At 36.5% G+C, this 24,195-nt stretch overlaps 2 protein-coding genes across 3 annotated transcripts; both read left to right on the forward strand.

The window, feature by feature from the left end:
- Positions 1-318: 318 nt before the first annotated feature.
- On the forward strand, positions 319-5,506 carry spag7 (sperm associated antigen 7). The gene is made up of 7 exons (XM_067437672.1): positions 319-464; positions 973-1,040; positions 1,124-1,212; positions 2,785-2,869; positions 3,294-3,383; positions 3,992-4,148; positions 4,855-5,506. The coding sequence occupies exons 1-7, from the start codon at positions 380-382 to the stop codon at positions 4,971-4,973; spliced, it is 693 nt and encodes a 230-aa protein (XP_067293773.1). The 5' UTR covers positions 319-379; the 3' UTR covers positions 4,974-5,506.
- Positions 5,507-6,574: 1,068 nt separating this feature from the next.
- Positions 6,575-23,242, forward strand: rnf167 (ring finger protein 167). 2 transcript variants are annotated; one of them, XM_067437674.1, is made up of 10 exons: positions 6,575-6,835; positions 11,400-11,531; positions 11,740-11,820; positions 11,914-12,057; positions 13,225-13,312; positions 14,219-14,309; positions 16,000-16,105; positions 16,556-16,649; positions 16,898-16,978; positions 19,561-23,242. In XM_067437674.1, exons 2-10 carry the CDS (start codon positions 11,439-11,441, stop codon positions 20,019-20,021), a joined length of 1,239 nt encoding a protein of 412 aa, XP_067293775.1. In that variant the 5' UTR covers positions 6,575-6,835; positions 11,400-11,438; the 3' UTR covers positions 20,022-23,242. The 2 variants fall into 2 exon arrangements, with proteins under 2 accessions (XP_067293775.1, XP_067293776.1); XM_067437675.1 differs by having other exon boundaries at positions 11,421-11,531.
- Positions 23,243-24,195: the final 953 nt, after the last annotated feature.

A 24,195-nucleotide genomic window follows, 5' to 3' on the forward strand; every position in this document is an offset into this window, starting at 1 on the left:
ATGCGATCTGAACAAAACTAGTCCATTAAATAGCTGTTTTAAATACTTTATTCTGAAACTTGAAAACATATATAATCATTGTAGTTGTACTGCTGGTTGTAGAACAATCGTTTATTATTGCTTAATCTCTATACATGGCATGCACATAAAAAGAACAAATAGATATTTATTTAATTTGGAAATGTACTTATTAAACCATTAAAAAAAAGTACATATTCAAAAATGATAGTAAAGAGTTGAATAAATGAGCTGAAGGTACCCATGTAGCAAGGTTTAATGACGTCATTTTGAAACCCGCTGGTTGGACCACATTACCCAGAATGCAATTTCAAGACTGCAGCATGCAGCGGTCTTCCGGTCAGAGTTAGACAGTCCAAAGATGGCGGACCTCCTGGGCTCGATCTTGAGCTCGATGGAAAAGCCTCCAACCGTTCACAACCAAGAAAGTCGACGGAAAGCTAAAGGTATAAAGTTTTAATTCTACAAATACACTTCCTTGCAGCTTAGATTACTAAACTGAGAAATGCTTGTAGATTTACAAGTGGAAATAAACAAATATCCGAGTGCCCTCTGCGACACTACCTAATATATATATATATAACGTTAACCAATCACCGCCTGAGAAATACTATATGAACGTAATTACGTCATTTACTGTTGAAAATCCTCTCGACGTCATATCTGGTGTGTTGGTTCCTTTTGTGGATGGTATTAAAATGTTTTATAAATAGGCCGGCCTTATATTTGCATAAAAGCGCGTGCTATAAACACGAATAAGCTAATGTTATAGCAAGAAAGCAGTTCAACTATAATAGCTAATCTCTAATAATATTACAGCCACATCAGTGTCATAAGCAATGCTGACAATGTTCAATAAATTGTCCAAGTGCTCACTATAACAATTCAACAGTACACATAAGTTACATGTGTTGCATAAGAAATCATTTTGATGGTTTTGTTTTTACTGTGCAGAACAAGCAGCCAGACTGAAGAAGCTCGAAGAACATGAGAGGAGGAAAAAAACTGAGTTCAGGAGAAAGGTATAACTCAATCTCACATAAACAGGAGCCTTTAACACAGTAAGATTTTGTTTATGTAAATGAGTGTGTGTTTTTCCCTTTAGATGGAGAAGGAGGTGTCAGACTTCATTCAAGACAGCAAACTGCAGAAGAAGAAATATGACCCAATGGGAAAGATCGAGAGAAGCATTTTGTGAGTTAAACACCGTTATTTTAATATAATTTAGATGCTGTTATACTTTTTAAGTAATATTTTGAATTAGCTTTTATTTTAATGTTTCAAATTAAATTTAATTGATGTTTTAGTATTTAGTGTGTGATTTTATAATTATTATTATTTTAAATATGCAATTTTTATTCATTTTATTTCCATTTTATTACATCAAATTAAAGTAGTTATTAATGCTTTATGGAATATTTCAGTGTTTATTATAAATGATTTGTCCGTGCACACCATTATTTTTTTTTAGATTTATGTGCCCTTGTAATCTTTAATCAAAATATATATGTCATAATAAGCAAGAAAAGACTATCAGATAACACTTTATTTTAGTTAGTTTACCTGGTTACATATGTTACATGTACTTACCATAGTAAAAACAGTAAATTATGTAAAATTACATGCAACTAACCCTCAACCAAATCCTTCCATATAGTATGATAATTAATATTACAGTTAGTACTTAAATATATAATTACACTGTAACAATGACACCTTAAAGTAAAGTCTAGCTGACTATCACAACTTCTGTTTTATGCTGACTTTAATAAGGGATAGTTCACCAAAAAATAAAAATTTGACCTGTATCTGCTTACCCACAGGCCATCCAAGGTGTAGGAGTCTTTGTTTCTTCAGTAGAACACAAATGGAGATTTTAAACTCCAACCGTTGCTGTGTGTCAGTCATATAAACATGTCAACGTGGTCTAATTCTATTAGGGTAAAAAAAAAACATGCAGACAACTTCAAATGAAACCCTGCGGCTCGAGACGACACATTGATTTCTTAAGACACGAAATTATCGTTTTGTGCGACAAACCGAACAGTATTTATATATATTTTTAACCTCATATACAACACCATGCTCAACAGTCCTGAAAGTGCAGCACTTCCGTAAAAGAAGGTCAATGTACACAATCTACTTCCTGTGCGTGAGGTCTCTACACGATCTGGTGTAGTTTATGCAAACGCCAGGACAATCCTTGAATAAAAGTGTTAGTGTCAATTTTTTTAAAACATACCCCATCCTTTTAAATGGTAGTGTTTCACAGTTTCTATTAACATATAAAGCAACGAGACTGTTTTTATCATTGATAATAATCAGAAATGTTTCTTGAGCATCAAATCTGCATATTAGAAGGATTTCTGAAGTCATTCTAATCTCATTCTGTAATAATGCTAAAAATTCAGCTTTGTTATCACAAGGAATAAATTATATTTTGATCTCACAGTTACAATTTCATTTAAAAAAAGTATTTTAAAGCTTGCTTAAAATGTCTCTGCCAACAAGTTTTTCACTTACGATAAGTACCCCCCCCCCCCCAGTGTTTTAACATTAACAGCTGTAATTACTTAAATTTTAAATACATTTATTTTAAAACCATACTGCCATTCTAGTGTAATATTAAGAAACTGCTATAATTAAGCCATTGCTTGTTTTTTTGATTGGTCCAACTACTGGCTCAACCACTGGCAGAGTTTTAGGCAGGGCATCCTGTGTTCCTGTGTACCGTACAGTTTATGCTAACTCCTTCACTTCTCTTAGGCATGATGTGGCCGAGGTGGCAGGGCTGGCGTCGTTTTCCTTCGGTGACGATGAAGAGAGCAGATACGTCATGCTGTTTAAAAAGGTAATTATGGCCCTGTTCTAAATGGCACCCTAAACCTTCACGGTCTTCCTCTAAGTCCGCACTTACACAACGTTATTCCCGGAAGGAGTCCGCTGCGTAACCCGCACCAGTGCATTATAATATTATTTTCAAATAAACTATTATATTATTGTTATTTAAAACTATTATTGCCCCTGCTTCAGTAAGGAACTCTTGTAATAAAGTAGCAGTGGCTGGGACATATTTTAAGTATCACCTCAAGATGCAATCTAATCCTGTTTACATGAAATAGGCTGGCTCCTGATCAGCTTTAAGATAACAAACTTGTTGCTATGACAGCAAGTCCAAGATAAGCTTCGAAGAACCAAACAATCCAAGATCAAGCAAAATGATCAACAATCAAATATTGTTTAGAGTGTTTGATTATGTGTGTTTGGTTATGAAGGAGTTTGCACCATCAGATGAAGAACTGGAGGCTTATCGGAAAGGTGAGGAGTGGGACCCGCAGAAAGCTGAGGAGAGGCGACGGCTAAAGGTAAGAACATCCATCCTGAATACTGTGCAAGAGCAGCAGTCTCTGTTCTACTTCAAAACCTCAACACAGATAAGCAGAGGAAGTAATCTAGGGTGACCATCTTTTGATTACCGAAAACCAGGACACTCCGCCCGGCAATGAGATACTCAAATGATACTCGGAAGTTTACTAATTCATGTTAGCAATGTGTTAAATCATGCTAATTCATGTTAGCAATGTGTTAAAACGTTAGCAGCATACCAATTCATGTTAACAGCATATTGACAATGTGTTAAATCATGCTAAAACATGTAGCAATGTGTCAAAACGTTAGCAGCATACTGATTCATGTTAACAGCATGCTGATTCATGCTATCAAAACATGCTAATTCATGTATGCAATGTGTTAAAACATGTTCATTCACATTAGCAATGTATTTCTGTCTGTCTGTCTGTCTGTCTGTCTGTCTGTCTTTCTTTCTTTCTTTCCACTTCACTAAAAGTTTATCAAACTTGTATATGGCTTTGTCAAGCTGACATCAAAGTTTGTTCCATCAATCTTTAATTTCTGTTTTTTAATTGACTGTTTCTGTTGAAAATGTTTACATGTCTTACTGCTCCCTCTTCAGGAAAAGGCTGCACTGGAGATGGAAGCGGCCAGTCACAGTCAGAAGAGGCCTGCGTCGCCCAATTCAAACTACAGAGACAAATACAGCCATCTCATTGGAACATCTGCTGCTAAAGACGCCGCTCACACACTTGAAGCCAACCGGGCATATGGCTGTGGTGTGTATATTTTTAATAGATCTAAACATGGGAACCATTGTATGTGGGTGTGGTTGGGACAAGACACAGGGAAGCGCAGATGGGAGTGGAAAGCTCTGCGCGTGATCCACTGATGACGAACAAATGAAAGAACACAGACGCAGCCCGATCATTTCAAATTAGCATCTGGTTTAAGACATGCTTTCTTTGGAACATGCTTTCATGCAATGAAGTATAACTACCGTTGATAACAAATGTATTTGCCCATGTGACATTACAGATCAATATCAAAACCAGCCATTTTTGGAGCTTGATTCAACAAATGTCTTAAGACGTTTAAGCTATGAAACTTGCAGGATGTTTTAATTGTACAAAGACCTCTTATATGTCAAAAGATCAATGCAAATTTGATTTCTCATGTCATTACCCCCCTAGTTTATAGAAACTAGAGAGCGCTTTAACAGACAGTGGTGTAGTGAGTGATGTCAAATCTTCAAGTCCTTCAAACTCAATTACAAGTGGTCAGGTATAAACAGGGAGCCGACTCGCCTGGCCACTTGTCATGAGATCTTGAGACTAAATGCCAGACGTAAACAGCTTATGAAAAGAAGTAAATCAATTTTTCATACTGACTTTAAACCTTTTGCTTTAATGGAAGTACAGTAGCCCAGGGTGATTTCTGTCCTGCATGCCTTTTTATCATGCGTGTTTACTCTCTCTGTTACAGTTCCTGTGGCCAATAAGAGAGACACTCGCTCCATTGAAGAAGCCATGAACGAGATCCGAGCCAAAAAGAGGCAGAAGAAAGGCGAGGAAGAAGGAGCTGGCAGCGGCAGTGGTGTGTGAGGGGTGTGTGTGTGTGTGTGTGTGTGAGTGTGTGTATATGTTCAGTTGGGTGAGAGAACAGTATTTTACTCCTATGACAACGTTTTACATAAACAGCAGGGTTTGGTAAAGATTAATTGTCATGCACACAAAAGGCAGTCCAGAAATGCCACAGTATATACGCACTGTTAAAAAAATGCTTTGAACTCTATATTACTGTCTCAAATAATGTGTTTTTAGAGGTCATTCTTAGAATAAACAGAAACATGTTGTTTAATATTGCAAATCCTTTTGTATTTTGGCATGGTGATCGCTAGCTCTGTTTAATATAAGCTCTCTTTTAAAACACATTTGGTTTGATTATAGTTTTCATTTGCATTTCCATTGATTAAAACATTCATATTTATTGCCTTGACATAACTGTGGTAGGTTTTACTCCATAGCCATTTTAATCGTGTTTATTTTTAAAGTCATGAGACAGTATGTCCTTAAACTAGTAGTCGTTTCTTGTAACTGTTCTTTTGGTTTGTTTTAAATAAATTTGGGTGAAGATATGTACATTGTGTCTTTTATGTACAGTTGTTGAATGCAGTCTGTTTACATTGAGTTTTAAGAAGCATATGTATCTCATCTCATCTGTATCTTTTGTCCATTTACACTGGCTAATCATCATTCTGGGTCATGGATCAAATATGATGGTAAATAGTATTTAAGCCTACTGTAATGACAAAATACGTTTCAAAATAAAGATTCAGAATCATATAAAGGCTAATAATAGTCCGGGTCTCTTTACTGATTGATGTTTTACCCTTTAAAACAAATGTCTGCATATACCACCACGGTGTCATTTTAATGATTATTTATATTTACTACAATTTTAAACCCTTACCACATTTTTAATATTTTTTAGCTGTTTATTAGCATTATTTATTCTTTTATTTTTTACACTTAATTAAAGCCACAATATGTATTTTTCTGCACTGGAGGTTACTTATTCAAAACAGAGTTATAGCTTTGATGAGGCACAAGCTTTTATTATGACGCAGTCACTGCTTCCGCTGTGAATGTAATGTAGCGCTGTTTATTATATTAGATACAGTGTGTTGAATGTTGTGTTATAATGCTACTCTGCGTGTTCACTCAGCGGTTACAAGACACTTGTTCACACTGCAGTGAGCTTGAATGTTATTAAGCATGGTACTCGTGGTAAATCAAGAAAATGAGAATTAAACAATAAGACCAACTGTATAACAATGATTCATTTTCTGTTGATGAATGTCTCCAAACAGTTGCTCACATTTCTAATAAATCACATCATATATTACAGCATCTTTGGTGTTTCCACAAAATAAAACCGTAAATCGAGGATAACAGCGGGTATGCGTCATTGATAGATGAAACACGGTCCGTGACCTGGTTAAAATTGCTTATTTCTTTGGATTTAAACATTCTTGGAAAAAAAATTGGGATAAGTAAGTACACAAGTAAACAAAATAATGACTAGTGGTTTCTGGATATTGTAATCTAAAAATCTTACATAGTGTGCCTTTAATTTGGCATTGGAATTTTCATTAAACTCCACTTCCTTTCTCAATCCCGATTAGTCGATATCGCGATATTTACAGTTCTCGCACTTCCTGTTGGCCTTGCAAAATTGTAAACAAACGCGAGAACGTAGTTCCACGAAGGGTCAAATCAGCCAAGCGTCCCGAGAAACCGATGCAGATCAATGAGCTCTGAGCGTCGAAAAGGAACTTTTAGGAAAAGTAAGCGCTGTGTTACAACGATTAAAGCCGAATCAAAGCAACGACGCAAGTGGAAGACGTTAGCTGTCCGCTAAGGAATACGAGGGATTAGCCAGTTAGCTGGCAGTCGCTTGTACAGTGAGTAAACAATTACAAATTATCTCAAATAACTGACTTTGCATTGTTCCGTTACAAAGGACACTGTAAGTTAGTCTGTACGTTTCGAAAATAATTTGGTTGTTCAGAAATAGTGTCTTTAATGAGACGTAACGTTAGCTTCCTCCAAGTCGAGGGATGAGCGATCCATGACGTAATTATTGAATTTCGTACATTATTACATTTACCAGAAGGGATTTTCTTTAAGTCTGTTCGTGTTTGTGTGTGTCAGTTAAATAAATCAAGAGAGGTATAGGTTTGTTATTGTTTTTCAACGTTAATTGAGTAATCGTTGGTTATAACGTATCTAAGTCACGCTGTTTCTCAGTAACTTAGTGATAATATCTGCTAAAACACTAGTTTAATGTTAACTGACATATGAGTACTGACTCACAAAACTATTTCGTTTTACTATTCCCCATAGTTATTTAGGGCATGGTAATAAAATGCCTAAAGAAAGTCACATGTCATATTTTGAAGTCAGCAGTTAACACTAATAAAATAATAACATTTGGTATGTTTTGCGTGACATAAAAAAAGCCATGGTATTGTAAGCAATAAGCATTTGGAGATTCACACTATTTTAAGTAGAATTATGTTGATGATTAAATGGACAACTGATGCTAAGTCTTCAATGCAAAAGAAAAACAACTACTGTTAATTGATACTAGGTGATTAATCGGTCTTGTTGAGTGTTTTTGCTCACAACATCCACAGACTTAGAATCATAACTGGAAAATGTTGTGCCTCGTTTATTCAGGAAATAACACACACATCCCATTTGGAATTAAGAAATACTACTCTTCATCTGAGCCACCAGCTACAAAACCCGTTGAATGACTCCCAGGCACACCTTGCATACATGTCTTATCTACTGCTTTGTTTTTATATAATTGAAATGAATGCTGGTTTCACCCATACGTGTTTATGAACTAACCCCATTAAAAGTAGATCTTTACACTGGCATTAAACCTGTGCTTCTGCATAGAGGTCAATGCAATTTGGACTAGAGAGATAAGTTTCAAGTTTATTGTCTAGTCTCTGCATATCCCTCACAGAATATGCTAATTCATCCCGTGGTTGGTTTCACTTCCCGTGACTCATTTAAACAGCAGGTTCCTGACAGTGTAGTAACACTTGAAATTGCTGAATGCTCTGCTCAGTGTGTTTTACAGGCAGGGTTAATTATTGGAAAGCTGAGTAATTCTCGGAATGACTTAATGCTTTCATATTAAGAGAGTTTTTTTTTTTAAGGAAACATTAAATTAAATTGTCAATGAAAAGTACTTTTAAGTGAAAGTGAAAATTTCATGTGTATGTGATGCTTTTGCAAATCTCAGGTATTAAAGAAAAACCGAGCTGACAATTTGGTGGAGAAAGTCAAACTGCAATTTTTTTTGACAATAATTGTGATTTTAAATGTTTATATTTGTAATGTGCTTGTCTCTAGGGCTGCACAATTTTGCAAAAACTTACAAAAACTGTAACCATGAGCAATTGAAAGGCATTTTAAGATGATTTTAGACAAAATCATAGTCATAAACTGATTTAATGGTTTATCACTTTTGACCAATATGTGGCACAGTTACGAAATTGATGTGGTGTGGTAACAGTGAGGTGATAATGACACAGGCGAAGTTTGGTGACACAGGCAACCTTGCCAAAATAACAGACATTTTACCCCCCAAATGCCTTTTTTTTTTTTTGGAGAAACCTCCCGAGAAGCTATTGTTTTGGGCTAGTAGTTGGTGGATTTTGTTGTAAAAACTTGGCAACCCTGTCTGCAAGCGCACTGGAATAAACGATCTTTGCCGTTGTTGTAAGAAAAAAAAAAGATTTTAAGGATGCACAGTAGGGGTTGAACGACTTCCATTTTTTTTTAAAGTCGACATTTGTGATGAAAGTTGAGTCGACGTCGACTAGTCGCTGATGACATAATTAATGCACAAATAAACCTGAACCTTGAGCTGAGACGTGAACGCGGGTCTTCTTGTGCACAGGACAGTTACAGCATATGACACTGCACTGCTCATAAGGTTATTGGTCCTACATAACAGCTTTTGCATCAGTTCTTTTGTCATATGGTCATTATATATTTCTCACAGATTTCTGCTCGTTCTGAATAAGATACAGATAAAGTAGCACAATAAAGATTACATGTATATGAATGCATTAGTGAGTGATTGTGTGTGAATTAATTCTACCTGGCAGTGTCTCTCTACTAATAGTGAAGCTGTAAGTTTTAGTTATCAAGAAATATACGCTGGAACATTTCAGTTTCTAAGCTATTTTAATGATAAATCCCAGAACTGTGTTGACAATACATTTATGCGCTACTGAATGGTTTTGTGTGAGGCGCGCGCAATCTCCGCGTGATCAGGCTATGTGTGTGCGTTGCAATGCAGCACGCAGTTTAGCGCGATAATTAACTTGCGTGTACAATAAGCCTGCATTCTGCCGATCAATTTTGAGCATCCAGATGGTAATCAAACATGTCTTGTGGAGAGCTCTCATAGTATGCATTTATTTTTCATTTTTAACTTTTTAAAACAGAGCCTGCTGCCAGTCAGGAAATTGCTTATCCTGTTGCGCCCTCTATAGGCCAGCGACTAGTCGACGTCAAGGTTAAAGCGTCATGACAGAGCATTAAGGTTGACTAGTCGATTAGTCGACTAGTCAGTGCAACCCCTAATACACAGAGTACTTACCAACATGATCATCATTTCAGAGAGAAATAGTGAAGGTGAATGCAAATACAAACAAGCTCTCCGTTTAGGATTTGAACAAATATAATCCAAGCGCCTTTGATGAGGTGGATATAACGTTACTGTTGATCATCTGTCCCTCATCGTCTAAAGCCCGTCTTGATGATTTCATTGGTCCGAACAGTTTCTGTTTGGGCATAATCAATCCTCTATGGATCAAGTCCAGACTGATCTGCCTGAGCTCAAATTTTGTGGGCGGGGCTGAGTTCATCTGGCATCCAGGCTAGATTTCTGCAGAAATTTGAGCATGGCACCATTCATCTTTGAGTCATTGCGTCACATCTGTATACATATAGGAGGAGTCCGGCTATTAGGCGATCTCGTGAGGATGCTGCAGGTGGGAGATCATTTGTAGCCTTTTCTCACAGCAGCTGGAATAATTAAACATATCATTTTAATGGTGGTTTGTAATCCAGAAAGAGCCAAATGACAGTCATCAGTGACAAATGGAGATTCACCTGTAGTCAAAAGCAAAAGATTAGACTGGACAGAAATTTTAATCTACAGGTAATGCTACATTAAATGCATGCAAACCACGCTGTTGTTGTTAACATGAACAATTTGAGAACAGAGTATAAAACAATAAGAATAATTTGCATGTGTTGATATGATATGAGCTAAGCGGTCATTAGATTGGATCACTGTTGGTAGTTTGATTTATTATTGAAAATATTTTTTCTCTCAGTTGGTCAGAATAAAAGTGGCATACATGTTCAGATGACATTTTTCAGTGAACATTCTTATTTTGGCTTATTTTTCAAGATGTAGAATCTGTGATTCTGAAGTACAGTATCCACACTGACAGCCACACATAAATCCTCGAAACATTAGATTCATCCGCGCTGAGGAGCGAATATAGCCTAGAAATCTAGACGCACCCTAGCGGCAGCAAATTTAATCTGCCCGCAAGTGTCGTCTAGGAACTCTCAATACCCTTCTGAGCTGTATTCCTCTCAAACTGGACGGCCCAATCACATCGTGTATAGAGTCGGTGGGCGGGGCCATAATGACGACGGCCGAGTTTCGCTTGCGTGCTTCTAGTAAACACAGAAACTGGCGAACGGCGGCGGTCTTTCGAATCAGCGTTGACTGCGATTCTGGAAGACTTGGAGTTAAGCTTTTCTCTGAGAAAAGAACAAAGAACGGCACTGAAGTCATTCTTAAAAAGGAAAGATGTGTTCGGAGTTTAGCTGACCGGATACGGCGAATGTTTAATCTATCAACAAGCTCTGCTTCACCTTCGTTGCTCTGGTTGGTGTAGCGCTATCCTATCGCGTGCAGAGGGAGTTTGAAAGACAACCGTTTATCCCGCCCCTCGGATTGAGCTGTCTATGGCGAGTTTCCAGACCAAGCATCTTGATGTGGGTCTGGCTTGTCAGGCATGAGCGAATACACAACCCACGGAAAGATGATAATTCCACAAATAACTGCAGTTACAGGTTTCAAACAGAGATGGCGACAAAGAGGCAAAGCTTACAGACTGCAGCTTTAAGAAAAATATGATGATTTTATTTTACATTACACCTGTGAAAGTAGAGCAGATGCAGAGATGGAGTTTGTGTGGAGCAGCATTTACTGTGAACAACTGACAGATAATGAGCTGCTCATGTGTAAATGAACACAGTGCCGAGCTTCACTCTTCGGCATTTATTTTATAGTGATCTATGTATTTAACAGATTGAACGTGCATACTTTTCTTTGTCTAGTTTCTTTAGCCATTGCTGAATGAAAGTTTTGGTCATTGAAGTTGAAGTTTGTAAAATCATGAATCTAATATGCAGGTCTTCATCGCCCCTCATCAGGGCCCAGCCGAATTCAGGATGGTGTGTGTGGGGACTCAGCTGGGTGTTTCGCTCCTCGTCTTCTTGTGCTTCACTCTGGCACCCTCTCCTGGTCAGGCATATATATATGCTGTAAGTATCTGGTTTCAGGATTATTAAGGCTTTTAATGGTTTTGTAGACATTTCTATAGTACAGTACATTTGTTGAGTATTTGGTTGCATGAATTCTACACGCTTCACCTTTTAACAATCAATATTAATTTTATAATGTAGGTTGTTTGATTGTTTTATAATGTCTTTATACTGCAGATGCTAATGGCCTCTTTTCTATTCCATGCAGCATTACAGTAACATGACCTCCATGCTGTTTGAAGATATGCCTGCGCTCTTTGGCTCTCCTTTGCCAAAAGAAGGACTCATGGTAATGAATCTTTACTGCAGGACTTTACCCAGTAACACAATTAACTGCATGAGAGTGACTGACTTTCTCTCTCTCTCTCATTCTCTCCTTCAGGGTGTACTGATTGAAGCTCGTCCTCAGAACGCTTGCATGCCAATAGATCCTCCTCCAGTTTCTCCCACTCCCGCCGATCCTACAAACAGCACTACAAAATACATTGTCCTCATTCGACGCTATGACTGTAACTTTGATATCAAGGTTAATGTTCCTACACAGCAAGGCTATTCCAATAGAATTCAAAATTTGGGTTGTAAAAGTTTCAATGTAAAATAATATGGTTGACTTATGTTTTTAAATAATATACCCTTGTAAAAAAGTATACTTTAAAAAAAAGTACTTAAGAAAATAATATACTTGTGCAAACTGAATATAATGATTTCAGACACTTCATTGCAAAATGTATTATAGTTTATTTTTTATTTTTATTTTTTTATTTATTTATTTAAGAAACAGGGACAGCGTACAATAAACATTAACCTCAAAGGGAGAGATGCATAGTACCAGGTTTTAGCTCAAGAGCTAATTTTCACCCGTTTAAATTTATATTAAATGCGATTAGCTAAACTTTAGTGTGATTTTTTTTTTACCCACTTTAGTAGGACTTTAAGTACATCTTTATATTTAATTTCATAATCTCTTCAGTTTTCTTTAAAAAATGCTTAATGTGTACTGACAACCGTTTATGGTAAACTAAAAAAAAAAAATAGTGTCATTTATTAAAAGTGTGTGCCATGCATTTAAATATATACACATTTGTAATGATGAAGTTGCAATTCAGTAAATATTTTAATGTAATATCAAATAACACACTACAGTTAAAATTGTGCTTTAGTATGTTAGTCAACACAATACATCAGTAATTGTTCTTTAAAGCACAACAAAAGATTATTAAAATATAATAATGTATTGTACTTTTAAAAAACTTTTGACATGTTTACAAAGTGCACATTTTAAAAGTGAGCTTAAATGTATAAAGAAATTGGCATGGTAGTGGACTCTCTAAGTATACAAGTGACCTTTTATTTTTTATTAATATTATCTGCATGTAGTTCTATTTATAAATATATATATATATATATATATATATATATATATATATATATATATATATATATATATATATATATATATATATATATATATATATATATATATATATAGTTTTAATATTTCAGGTACACTAAGTGCACATTAGTACAATTAAGCACATTTTGTTTTCACAAGGGTATATTATCTAGTGACAAGTCAGCCATGGAAATAATATATCAGGCTGATTTGGCCAAGAAAATAGCATGCATCCATACTCGTTTAGTTGATAATGAAGAATAAGTGAGCAATATTTTTTTATTTTATTTTGTTTTATAGGTGCTCCATGCACAGCAGGCCGGTTACAGTGCAGCCATTGTTCACAACATGTTCTCTAATTCACTTCTCAGTATGGGATACAGCAATGGTGAGAGTGACACACACACACACACACACACACACACGCACTGCTTGTATTGAACAAATATGGGAAATAAACCTAGGTTTGTTAAATGTTAGTAGAATCTGTTCACTTCATGTTTTCTGTGCTGTTTGTGGGTGAAATGTTATTGAAAAAAATACACTTGGTCACTTTAGATTACGGTCCATTTCTCACTATTAACTAGCTATTAACTATGCACCAATAAAATCCTAATTACTGCTTATTAACAGTAAGTAAGGTATTACGTTTAGGTATTGGGCAGGTTTAAAGGATGTAGAATATGGTTATGCGGAATAAGACATTGGCATGTGCTTCATTAGTACTAATAAACAGTCAATATCTAGTAAAATGCATGCTAATAAGCAACTTGTTAATCGTAAGAATTGGACACTAAACTAAAGTGTTACCCTACATTCTTATTGACCGCTGAAAACAATCAAATTGGACACATTGGTAACACTTCATGTTGATTGTCCATTTTAGATGTTCCATAAGTAACTGCAACTACATGATGCAGCTTGCAGTCATTAGAGTATTAGTAGACTGTCTGCTTAATATCTGCTAACACTGTTTTAATGCTCCTCAATAGACATTCTACTGACTATAAGTACCTTTGCAGGTAACCATAACCTTCTAATACTCTAATGAGAGTTAGCTGACATGTAGTTGCAAAGTTACTTATAGTTATTAGAATGTCTTAAGTGGACAAATTAAAACAAAGTGTAACCAAAACATTTTTAATAAGTTAAAAGAAAAGTTGTGGGGGACATATAGAATGATGGGTGTTTAGAGTCTACTTGGTTTTCTATGGAATTTTGCAAATACAGTCCTATTTAAAATGGTTTAAGACATTTGTTGTAAGACACATACTTCTGTTTTGTTTCTGTTTAGACACCATCGCAGATGAGATCCAGATTCCGTCCGTGTTTACAAGCTACTATGCCTCTCAAATACTGCGCAGCTTTATCATACCAGAGAAAGGGTGAGAATAAAACAGATTACATACATTTTTACACAAAAATGAAATAAACATGGATACGTAAATACACACCTTCTCCTTTATAATTATTATTATTCATATACTTTTAGTGTAATAGGAAGTAAAAAAGCTATGAAATGACAAATATGGATGTGTGCAGGGCACTGTGTATGGGCAGTTTCCCATAGAGCATGTGTGCTTCTAATTTGAAAAATACAGGATCACATAAAAAACTTAGGCACAGTGAAAATGTATCAAATCATTTGGTTTTCCTTAATATGTAAGAAGAGAATTTTACAAAATGGTCTTTTAAATATTTCTGCTTCAAACTGTATTTAATAATTATGTAATCGTGTATGAATTAAATGGCAGATACAGTTTTTTTTGTATCCAGAATACCAATAATAACAAGAAACAAATAATGCTGGACTTTTTATTATAAACAAGTCTGAAATACACATGACTTTTATTTTGAAATGTCTTTAATACTTCAAGCATCATTCAAACACATGAGTGAGAGAAAATACGGAGCATTCAAGTCATATATTTCGTAAATGTCATATTGACGAGTTGAACGCACATAAACGCCACCACCAAGTCGTAAATACTAGTGGGAAGTTGGGGATTTTCTTGCGATCTGTTCGAGTTGGGGGTGTGTCCGTGAGAAACATGGCGGAATCAATGGATGCAAATTTAGCAGTGACACTGTCAGGCTTTGTCATTGACAACAAAGTAAGCTAGCTTTTTAATATAACAATTAGCCTGATAAATGACAATACCGTTTACAGTGACTTCATAGATTAATTTAAAAAGTAAAAGATTAAAACTCACCTGATGAGGATTCTTTGTTCTTTATTTTCTATAAGCAGAGTTAACAAATCTTGCTGTATTTTCATGAAATTTATTAAAAGAAGGTACACCGCCACCGACCAAAGAGACTTGATCGCACATGTCATAAACACGACTTCGTAAATACAAACATCCCAAGAGGACTTGAACGCACCATTACACCTAGAATACCAAAAAAGTTTCTGTAACAAATCTCCTACCCTGCCTTTAATGAAATCATCGCCTTTTGAAATGTAATAATCACATTAAGTTGTATCACAATTCCTGTTTTCTGGGTCCAAGATTTAAGACGTCTTAAAGTGATTATTAATAAGCCATTTAAGATATTCTTAAACTGAATTTAAGACATGACTTAAATACCTGCAGGCTTTTTATGTACTCCTAAATACATTTTTATAGTTCGCACACATCTACTTTGCAAATGCGAGTGAAATGCCTGCACTGTCCAGCCCTGGTGTGGTAATTATGTAGTGACCAAAATTAGTCAACAAATCAAAACACTTGTGTTTAAACTTCTTCAAAGTTGCCACCCTTTGCGCAGTTTAGAAGTTCCAGTGAAAAAGACATTTCATTTTCTTTAACGATAATCTCTAACTCCACTTATTAAGAAGAAAGAAGAAAAACCATAATATAATTTTATAGTTTTAATTTGTAACAAAAATGCATGCATGGTCGCATTTTAAATTTGTGTACAAATCTAATTTAAATTCAGAGATCATCACAATGAACATGTCCAGACTTCTGACTGGTACACACACACACATTTTGAATGACTTTTATTCAGCTTGCCAACCTCATGGTCAAAGGTTGTTTATGTATGTTATTGTATGTGACTTTGCTGCAGGGCCTATGTGATTCTGAAGCCCGAGTTCTCCTTTCCTCTGTCCTACTATCTCATCCCCTTTACTGGAGTGGTCGGCATTATCATCATTGTCATGGTCATAATTCTGGTCAGTGCTGCCACGACTTCTTTATAAACCCCTAAATGTGTACAAGAATCATGCATGAAATTATAGGTGCCTAGAACATTATTGAGATTTTTACACAAATATTCAAATGACTATCATATATCCTTACATTGGTGTTTTTATATTTGGAAAGTCACATAGAATGAAAAATTTATTTATTCATTCCATGGAACACAAAAAGAGTATTAGTGGTTGTTTTCAATTAAAGTGAAAGGGGATTGCAGCTTGTAAGCTTTAAAAAAATATGCAAAATTGCCAACAATTTTAAGAGCTTAAGAGTTTTACTTTCAACTGTTTGGAATAGCTTCACATCTGGAGTGCCCTTATTATGCCAAAAATGTTGTCTAGGTAGGCAGCAATGCAGGGTTTGGAAAAGAGCCAATGATGTGTTCATTAGTGGGTGATATATGTTTTTCCTTCTAATTGGTTCAGGTTGTACGGTGTGTGCAGCACAGGAAGAGACTTCGGAAAAATAGGCTCTCCAAAGAACAGCTGAAGAAAATCCCAACTCATAAGTTTGTTAAAGGTGAGCAATGACAGTTTAATACTCTGGGTTACATGCCCTATGGAACACATAGTAGGATGCTTTTTATTAAATAGTTGTGGCTTCTCCAACAAAAATACTTTTATTTTGCAATGCACAATTTTTACTAGCAGTCAAGTCCAAAATATAAGGTTTGCAAACCAACATACACAAACAAAGAAAACTAATGGGTTCTGATAGCAAGCATGTTCTACTGGACCATCATTTCAATAATGCCATATTTTTCTCAGGTGATGAGTATGATGTGTGCGCGATTTGCCTGGATGAATATGAAGAGGGAGATAAGCTGAGAGTGCTGCCGTGTTCACATGGTAAGTGAGCTGCTCAATCGTGTGTGTGTGTGTGTGTGTGTGTGTGTGTGTGTGTGTGTGTGTGTGTGTGTGTGTGTGTGTGTGATGAACACACATTTTAGATGAACCTGTGTTGTCTATCCTTATTATCTAATAAGCATATCTAAAGGATTTTAAAGTGAAAGTAATTGTTTTAGTTAGTTGTTCATTCTGATTTAACCACTTGACACATTTAGTGCGGATTGGAAATGATCAGAGCCACAGTGAATGTTACACACACACACACACACACGTTGATTTTATATCAGGTTAATTATATTTTCTGTGGCCTAACCCAACTCCTACCCCTAAACCTACCCATCACAGAAACGTGTACAAAACACTAGCATGACGTTATCATACTCCATTTTAGTCGTTATCATACTCCATAATAGATTTTATTTATAACACACCTTTTATTCAGAAGAATCTCAAAGTGCAACAATGGAAAAAAAATGGGGAGTCTGATACTTCTCCATTGGGCTGTAATTATGAGGAGTGTTTTAACTGAACCAGGAAAGACCTCAATTGGATAGACCTACAACCAATCAGAGCAACGAAGCGAAAAGTAACGTAGTTGTCAAATGTCAACAGAGCTCAACTGCACTGTGTTGCCATGTCTGCGGTTTTCCCCAAGGGTTATTTTCCATGTCCACGGGTTGAAGCGACCTCAATTATGTGATATACACTCAACTAAAGGATTATTAGGAACACCTGTTCAATTTCTCATTAATGCAATTATCTAATCAACCAATTACATGGCAGTTGCTTCAATGCATTTAGGGGTGTGGTCCTGGTCAAGACAATCTCCTGAACTCCAAAGTGAATTGGAATGGGAAAGAAAGGTGATTTAAGCAATTTTGAGCATGGCATGGTTGTTGCTAGACGGCCCGGTCTGAGTATTTCATAATCTGCTCAGTTACTGGGATTTTCACGCACAACCATTTCTAGGGTTTACAAAGAATGGTGTGAAAAGGGGGAAACTTCCAGTGTGAGGCATTCCTGTGGGTGAAAATGCCTTGTTGATGCTAGAGGTCAGAGGAGAATGGGCTGACTGATTCAAGCTGATAGAAGAGCAACTTTGACTGAAATAACCACTCGTTACAACCGAGGTATGCAGCAAAGCATTTGTGAAGCCACAACACGCACAACCTTGAGGCGGATGGGCTACAATAGCAGAAGACCCCACCGGGTACCACTCATCTCCACTACAAATAGGAAAAAGAGGCTACAATTTGCACAAGCTAACCAAAATTGGATCGTTGAAGACTGGAAAAAAGTTGCCTGGTCTGATGAGTCTCGATTTCTGTTGAGACATTCAGATGGTAGAGTTAGAATTTGGCGTAAACAGAATGAGAACATGGATCCATCATGCCTTGTTACCTCTGTGCAGGCTGGTGGTGGTGGTGTAATGGTGTGGGGGATGTCTTCTTGGCACACTTTAGGCCTCTTAGTGCCAATTGGGCATCGTTTAAATGCCACGGCCTACCTGAGCATTGTTTCTGACCATGTCCATCCCTTTATGACCACTATTTACCCATCCTCTGATGGCTACTTCCAGCAGGATAATGCACCATGTCACAAAGCTCAAATAATTTCAAATTGGTTTCTTGAACATGACAATGAGTTCACTGTACTAAAATGGCCCCACAGTCACCAGATCTCAACCTAATAGAGCATCTTTGGGATGTGGTGGAACAGGAGCTTCGTGCCCTGGATGTGCATCCCACAAATCTCCATCAACTGAAAGATGCTATCCTATCATTATGGGCCAACATTTCTAAAGAATGCTTTCAGCACCTTGTTGAATCAATGTTCTGCAGTTCTGAAGATGAAAGGGGGTCAAACACAGTATTATTATGGTGCTCCTAATATTCCTTTAGGTGAGTGTATAGACCCAGGAATGCAAATTTTAGCAGGCAACCTTGCCAAAATAACACATTTTACCCCCCAAACAGAGAAACCCCCAAGCTATTGGGCTTGTTTTGGGCTAGTATTTTTTTTGTAAAAACTTGGCAACCCTGTCTGCATGCACGCTGGAATAAGTAACATTAGACTAAAAAGATGAGTGTTAACGATCTTTGCTGGTGTTGTAAAAAATAATTTGAAGATACACGGAGTACTTACAACACGATCATAATTTCTGAGAGAAATAGTCAAGGTGACTGCATATACAAACAAGTTCTCCGTTTAGGATTAACAAATTCAACCCAAGCACCTTTGATGATGTGGATGATAACGTTACTGTTTATCATCTGTCCATCATCGTCTAAAGCCCGCCCTGACAATTTTATTGGTCCAAACAGTTTCTGTTCGGGCAAAATCACTCCTCTATATATCAAGTCCAGACCGAACTGCCCGAGCTCAAATGTTGTGGGCGGGGCTGAGTTCGGCTGGCATCTAGATGGTTGTCATAATATTTAATTATATTAGTGAGGGCATTTGATCATCACAAGTATAGTTAACAAGTTTTCCACATGTATGCAGAAAATTTCTAAGTAGTTCATTTTTTGTCCCTGTTCAGAATACCATAGCATGACAAATTTTTTTAATCTCTCATTCAGCTTACCACTGCAGGTGTGTGGACCCCTGGCTCACCCAAACCAAGAAAACATGCCCGGTGTGCAAGCAACGCGTGACCCGTCCCAATCCAGAGTACTCTGAGTCTTCAGATTCAGAGGAGGAGGCAGGGCCACGTGTGGCTGACGGGGAAGAGGAAGGAGCAATCAGTGAGGCTGATTCTGAGCGCACCCCTCTCCTTCGTTCTTCCAACCCCGCGTCCCCTGCCTCCTCCAGCCCGCCTCCCACTTACGCCTCCACAGTAACGTCTGTGGAAGCCATGGCTACGGTAACAACATCAGCACAGTGCTTGCCACACACACCGCAGCATGACGTGCCCCTCCTGGGCCACGATGAGTACTTGTCACCCGTTGAGGACTCGGATGAAGTTACTGAGGATGAGGAGGGTCACCCCTCGGATAACGATACCACAGAGCTTATCGGACGTGGCGCTCTACGAGTCTGAGACGTCGATTAAAAACGGCCCTTTATCTCGGTCACTTTGGTTGTTATAGGAATCTGTTTCTCTGATGTATATCACAGAGGTGGATTTTTACACCCCTTATTTTGAGATGCATTGATTTTACCACAGTCCAGTCTCACTGAGATGCACATCCATCCCACTTTTAGTTATAGCTAATGCATCCAACACTAAACATTTTAGAGTTCCTGACAGAAATCCACAGATTGGTGTGGTTCACAAAAGCATTTGTTCTCTTAAAATGTCCAAATCAGTGTTAAAGGTCATTTAAAAACTATTTGAATTTAATGAAACTTTTCTTAACAAAATAGTTTATCCATAGAAAAATTAAAGGGATAGTTCAGCCAAAAATTTTAATTGTCATAATTTACTCATCCTGACGTTGTTCCAAACCTTCAAGAGTTTATTTCTTCTGTTGAACACAGAAGATATTTCAGTCTTTAACTTGCATTATTATTTTCTTCTATGGAAGTCAAGAGCTGTTTCCATCCACCTATTTTTTATGCTCGCATAAAAAAAGTAATGTGACTGCGATGGGATGGCCTAACTGGACTTACCAGCGGACTGATTTCATTGCACAGCATCTGTTTTGGTCATCCTGTAATGCCTGAGCAAAGGCTATCGTTAAAGTGTTTCAGTATAATTCCCTAACAGAAGCGCCTCACACGATTGTGTTCACAAAAAAGCGTTTGTGTTGCATATGTGCTTTCTGAGACGCAAGTAATATGAAGATGATCATATACAGTGGCTTTTTATTGCAGCAGCTTCCATTTTTCTTCATGATATTTAGTGCACTTTATCAGGAAGTGACGGTTTTGTTGTCTTTGACTTGCTGCGCGCAAATGTTAAAAAGTTAAATTTGCAACTTGGATGCAAGCATAGCCAATTGGTGCCATCAACTGTCTGGTTACCAACATTCTTTAAAATATATATTTTTGTGTTTGACAAAAAAAAGAAAAACTCATACAGGTTTGGAACAACATGAGTGTGAGTATGTAATGACAAAATTGTAATTTTTGTGTGAACTACCCCCTTAAAACACTTCATTTACTCACCCTCATGTAATTCCAAACCCATATACATTTATTTCTTCTGTGGAACTCAGAAAGATTTTTTTGTTTTGCAATAGCCTATATGACAACACTGCAACTTTTTTTTCTATTTGACACACCTATTTCAGGTGTTGGAGTCTCTGCTAATGGGCTGACTAGGGAAACATGCAAAATACTGTTCTATAAGTAAAAAAACAAAAACAAATGTCAAGCCTGAATATGTGGAAGTGCAAATGAGATTTTATAGCTGTGGTGCCGGGGCAGATTTTCAGTGAAAAACAGATAATTTACTTACCCTCCTGTCGTTCCAAACCCGTAAGACTTCTGCCCCTTAGGAGCACAAAGTTAATTTTAGTATTATCTCATGCTTTTAGTCCACACAACTAAAACATTACAACAAAAGGATATTGTTTACGATATCTATATTAATCGGGTTATTTAATCCAAGTCCTCTGTAGAGACACGGTCACTTCATATGATGAACAGATTCGATTTAGGCTTCTATTCTCATATATTGATCAATGCACGCCAAATGTTAAACAAAAGATGATAATTGCTTGACGCACAAGAATCGATGAGGTTCTCAGGCGTCACGTGTGTCCAGTTTAGTTTTGTTTACGATCAATGTTGAATGAGAATGAAATCTGTTCATCATATAAAGTTATTGTAAAATGAATCCATGAATTATGAATCCAATTATTTATGAACTTTTTGAAGCAAGGTTTGGATCAATCGTCAATCCAAACCACAGATGACAATCGTCATCTGTGTTTCAAAGATGAACGGAAGTCTTGGAACAACATTGAGTTTTAATTTTTTGGATGAACTACAAAATATGCTTTTTAAACTCGGCTGTGTTCCTCACACAAAGCTGGCCTATGGCTTTGCAATATATAGAATATAGCACACAAGTAATATGGAGCATTTTTATGGTTTTTAATGGGGATTTGTTTTTGTCTTTTTGAGAGCTTTTTATCGCTTGTTAAAAAAAAAAGAGCAGCCTCCTTATTTTGCAAAATTTCTGTTTTGCTGAAGAAAAAACTCCATGTTAGGGTGAGTAAATTAAATGGGGAAAAAAATAATGTTTTGGAGGAATTATTCCTTTAAATTAGGGGCCAATGGTCACCAATAATGTGCAATACGGACAGGTTGCCAGTTTGTAAATGAATACTAATATTTTATTTATGCCTACAGAGGTCGCACAGAAATGATTGCAGACTTCTGAATTAGCATCTTTGATAAGTAAATTCTTTAGTTATTTTTAGTAAACGCCTGCATTGATCAACCCGTCTAAGTGATCAAATCATACCATCCTAACGGGATTCATTTCTAGAGCGTGATGATATAGAATTTGTTTGGTAGGTTATTACAAATACAACAACAAAATCATTTATAAAATCATTACATAACTTGACTTTCTGAACCAGTTCCTTGCAGATCTCTCTCTGTCTTTACATAATGTAAAGTCATTGCTATCTCTCATACACAAAGATTGCTGTTGAAAGAGTTTTACTATTGTTATCGATGCAAGATGAATGGACTAACAGTCGTATTCTCTGTTTAATATGGACATTTACCATTTATATGCTAGCTGCTGTTTTAAATTTACATTTACTTTGATCCTGGCTGACAGTGTATAGACATAATGAGTGTTTATTACCTTTTACTGTCCTCTTATATTACATCTTTTATCTCAAATGAATAAGAAACGGTTGTCTATACTAAATAAACATGTGCCTACTTCAAATGTTCATTGGTAAATGTAACCTCATCCATCTCTCCCTCTAAATCACTCATCAGTCAAATGAATATTCACTGTCACATGTCTGTTTTTCTTTCCCAAGTTTAATCTTTGTGGTTTTAGTTTCAGTTCTTTGACATCACTGACGGAACTGAAAGTCAGCAAGACAAAGCATTCAGATATATGTGTGTCTCCTTTTGAACTATAAAGCAAATAACACTGTAAAGAATCGTAGGGTTTGCACCTGTAGTGTGCTGGACCAATAGCTTTTATTATTATTATTATTTCTACTCTGTATATAATTTTCGATCAGTGTGTTCAATCATTGAGTGCTGCGTTCTAATTCACTTTACTAAAGATTTATTAGAACTGTACCATTGCTTTCTTTTTGTGCCATAAAAATAATTTTACTATTTCCTGGGTCATATCTATACTATAAACTCCTTTGAAAGGTTTAACAAATGTGATTTCATGCAATTAAAATTTGAAAAGGTCAAGCAGCTGACTGCCGGTGGGCGGGGCCTATTGTGTGATGATGCGATTCACACTGAATGATTTTGGCCAACTGAGACGCATTTTATTCATGTGATCCTGGGCCAAAATCTGAAGTCTTTGATTGCTAGTTTGACATGTTCGTCGACAGCCGATTAATGAAGCAGTCGTATGCAAATATTTTTGCCCATGTGACATCAAAAATATCCTCATATCCAAACAAGATGTTTTTGATGCTGGATTAAATGTTCTTTTTTTAAGCTATGAAACTTATAAAATGGGGTTTTTTAACAAATGTTTGCATTTTACTCAAAAATACATTTTAAACGTTTTAAACTGCTTTTCACGCAATGTCCTCCACCCTCACAGACTGCAGACTGGCTAAAATGACCTTCTCCATTGTCTTCATCAGAGGAGATAAGTGCCATTATTATCTACAATTATTCAGGACATTATAGTCTCCGTTCTTGAGCAATGGCTGAAGGCAGAATGTCTTCTAGATGCCAAAAGCTCTGTGGTTCAAATTGAATGTAGTGTAAGTGTGATGTAAGTATACACAATAAAGATATCATGTCATAAAACTGGAACAGCAAACCATCACACATTGGCTACTACTAATGTTGGTTAGGACTTGGGCTTGTGTTTTCTCCTGTCTTGTATTCAGTTGGCCTAGCTGCATTTGGGTACTCATTTACAGTTATCTCAGTTTACTCATTTAAGATAAATTTACTCATTTAAGAAACATTTATATTTAAAAAAACAACAACTGCAAATACCTTGGATTTTGAGCAGGGCTGGATATATGCTAGGCTTGTACAATGAGCATTTTTTTCTTTTTATGAATTATTACTATTGGTTACCTTTTATGTCCGTC

This window comes from Pseudorasbora parva, chromosome 3 (assembly GCF_024679245.1).
Source record: "Pseudorasbora parva isolate DD20220531a chromosome 3, ASM2467924v1, whole genome shotgun sequence".
NCBI classification, from domain to species: domain Eukaryota; kingdom Metazoa; phylum Chordata; class Actinopteri; order Cypriniformes; family Gobionidae; genus Pseudorasbora; species Pseudorasbora parva.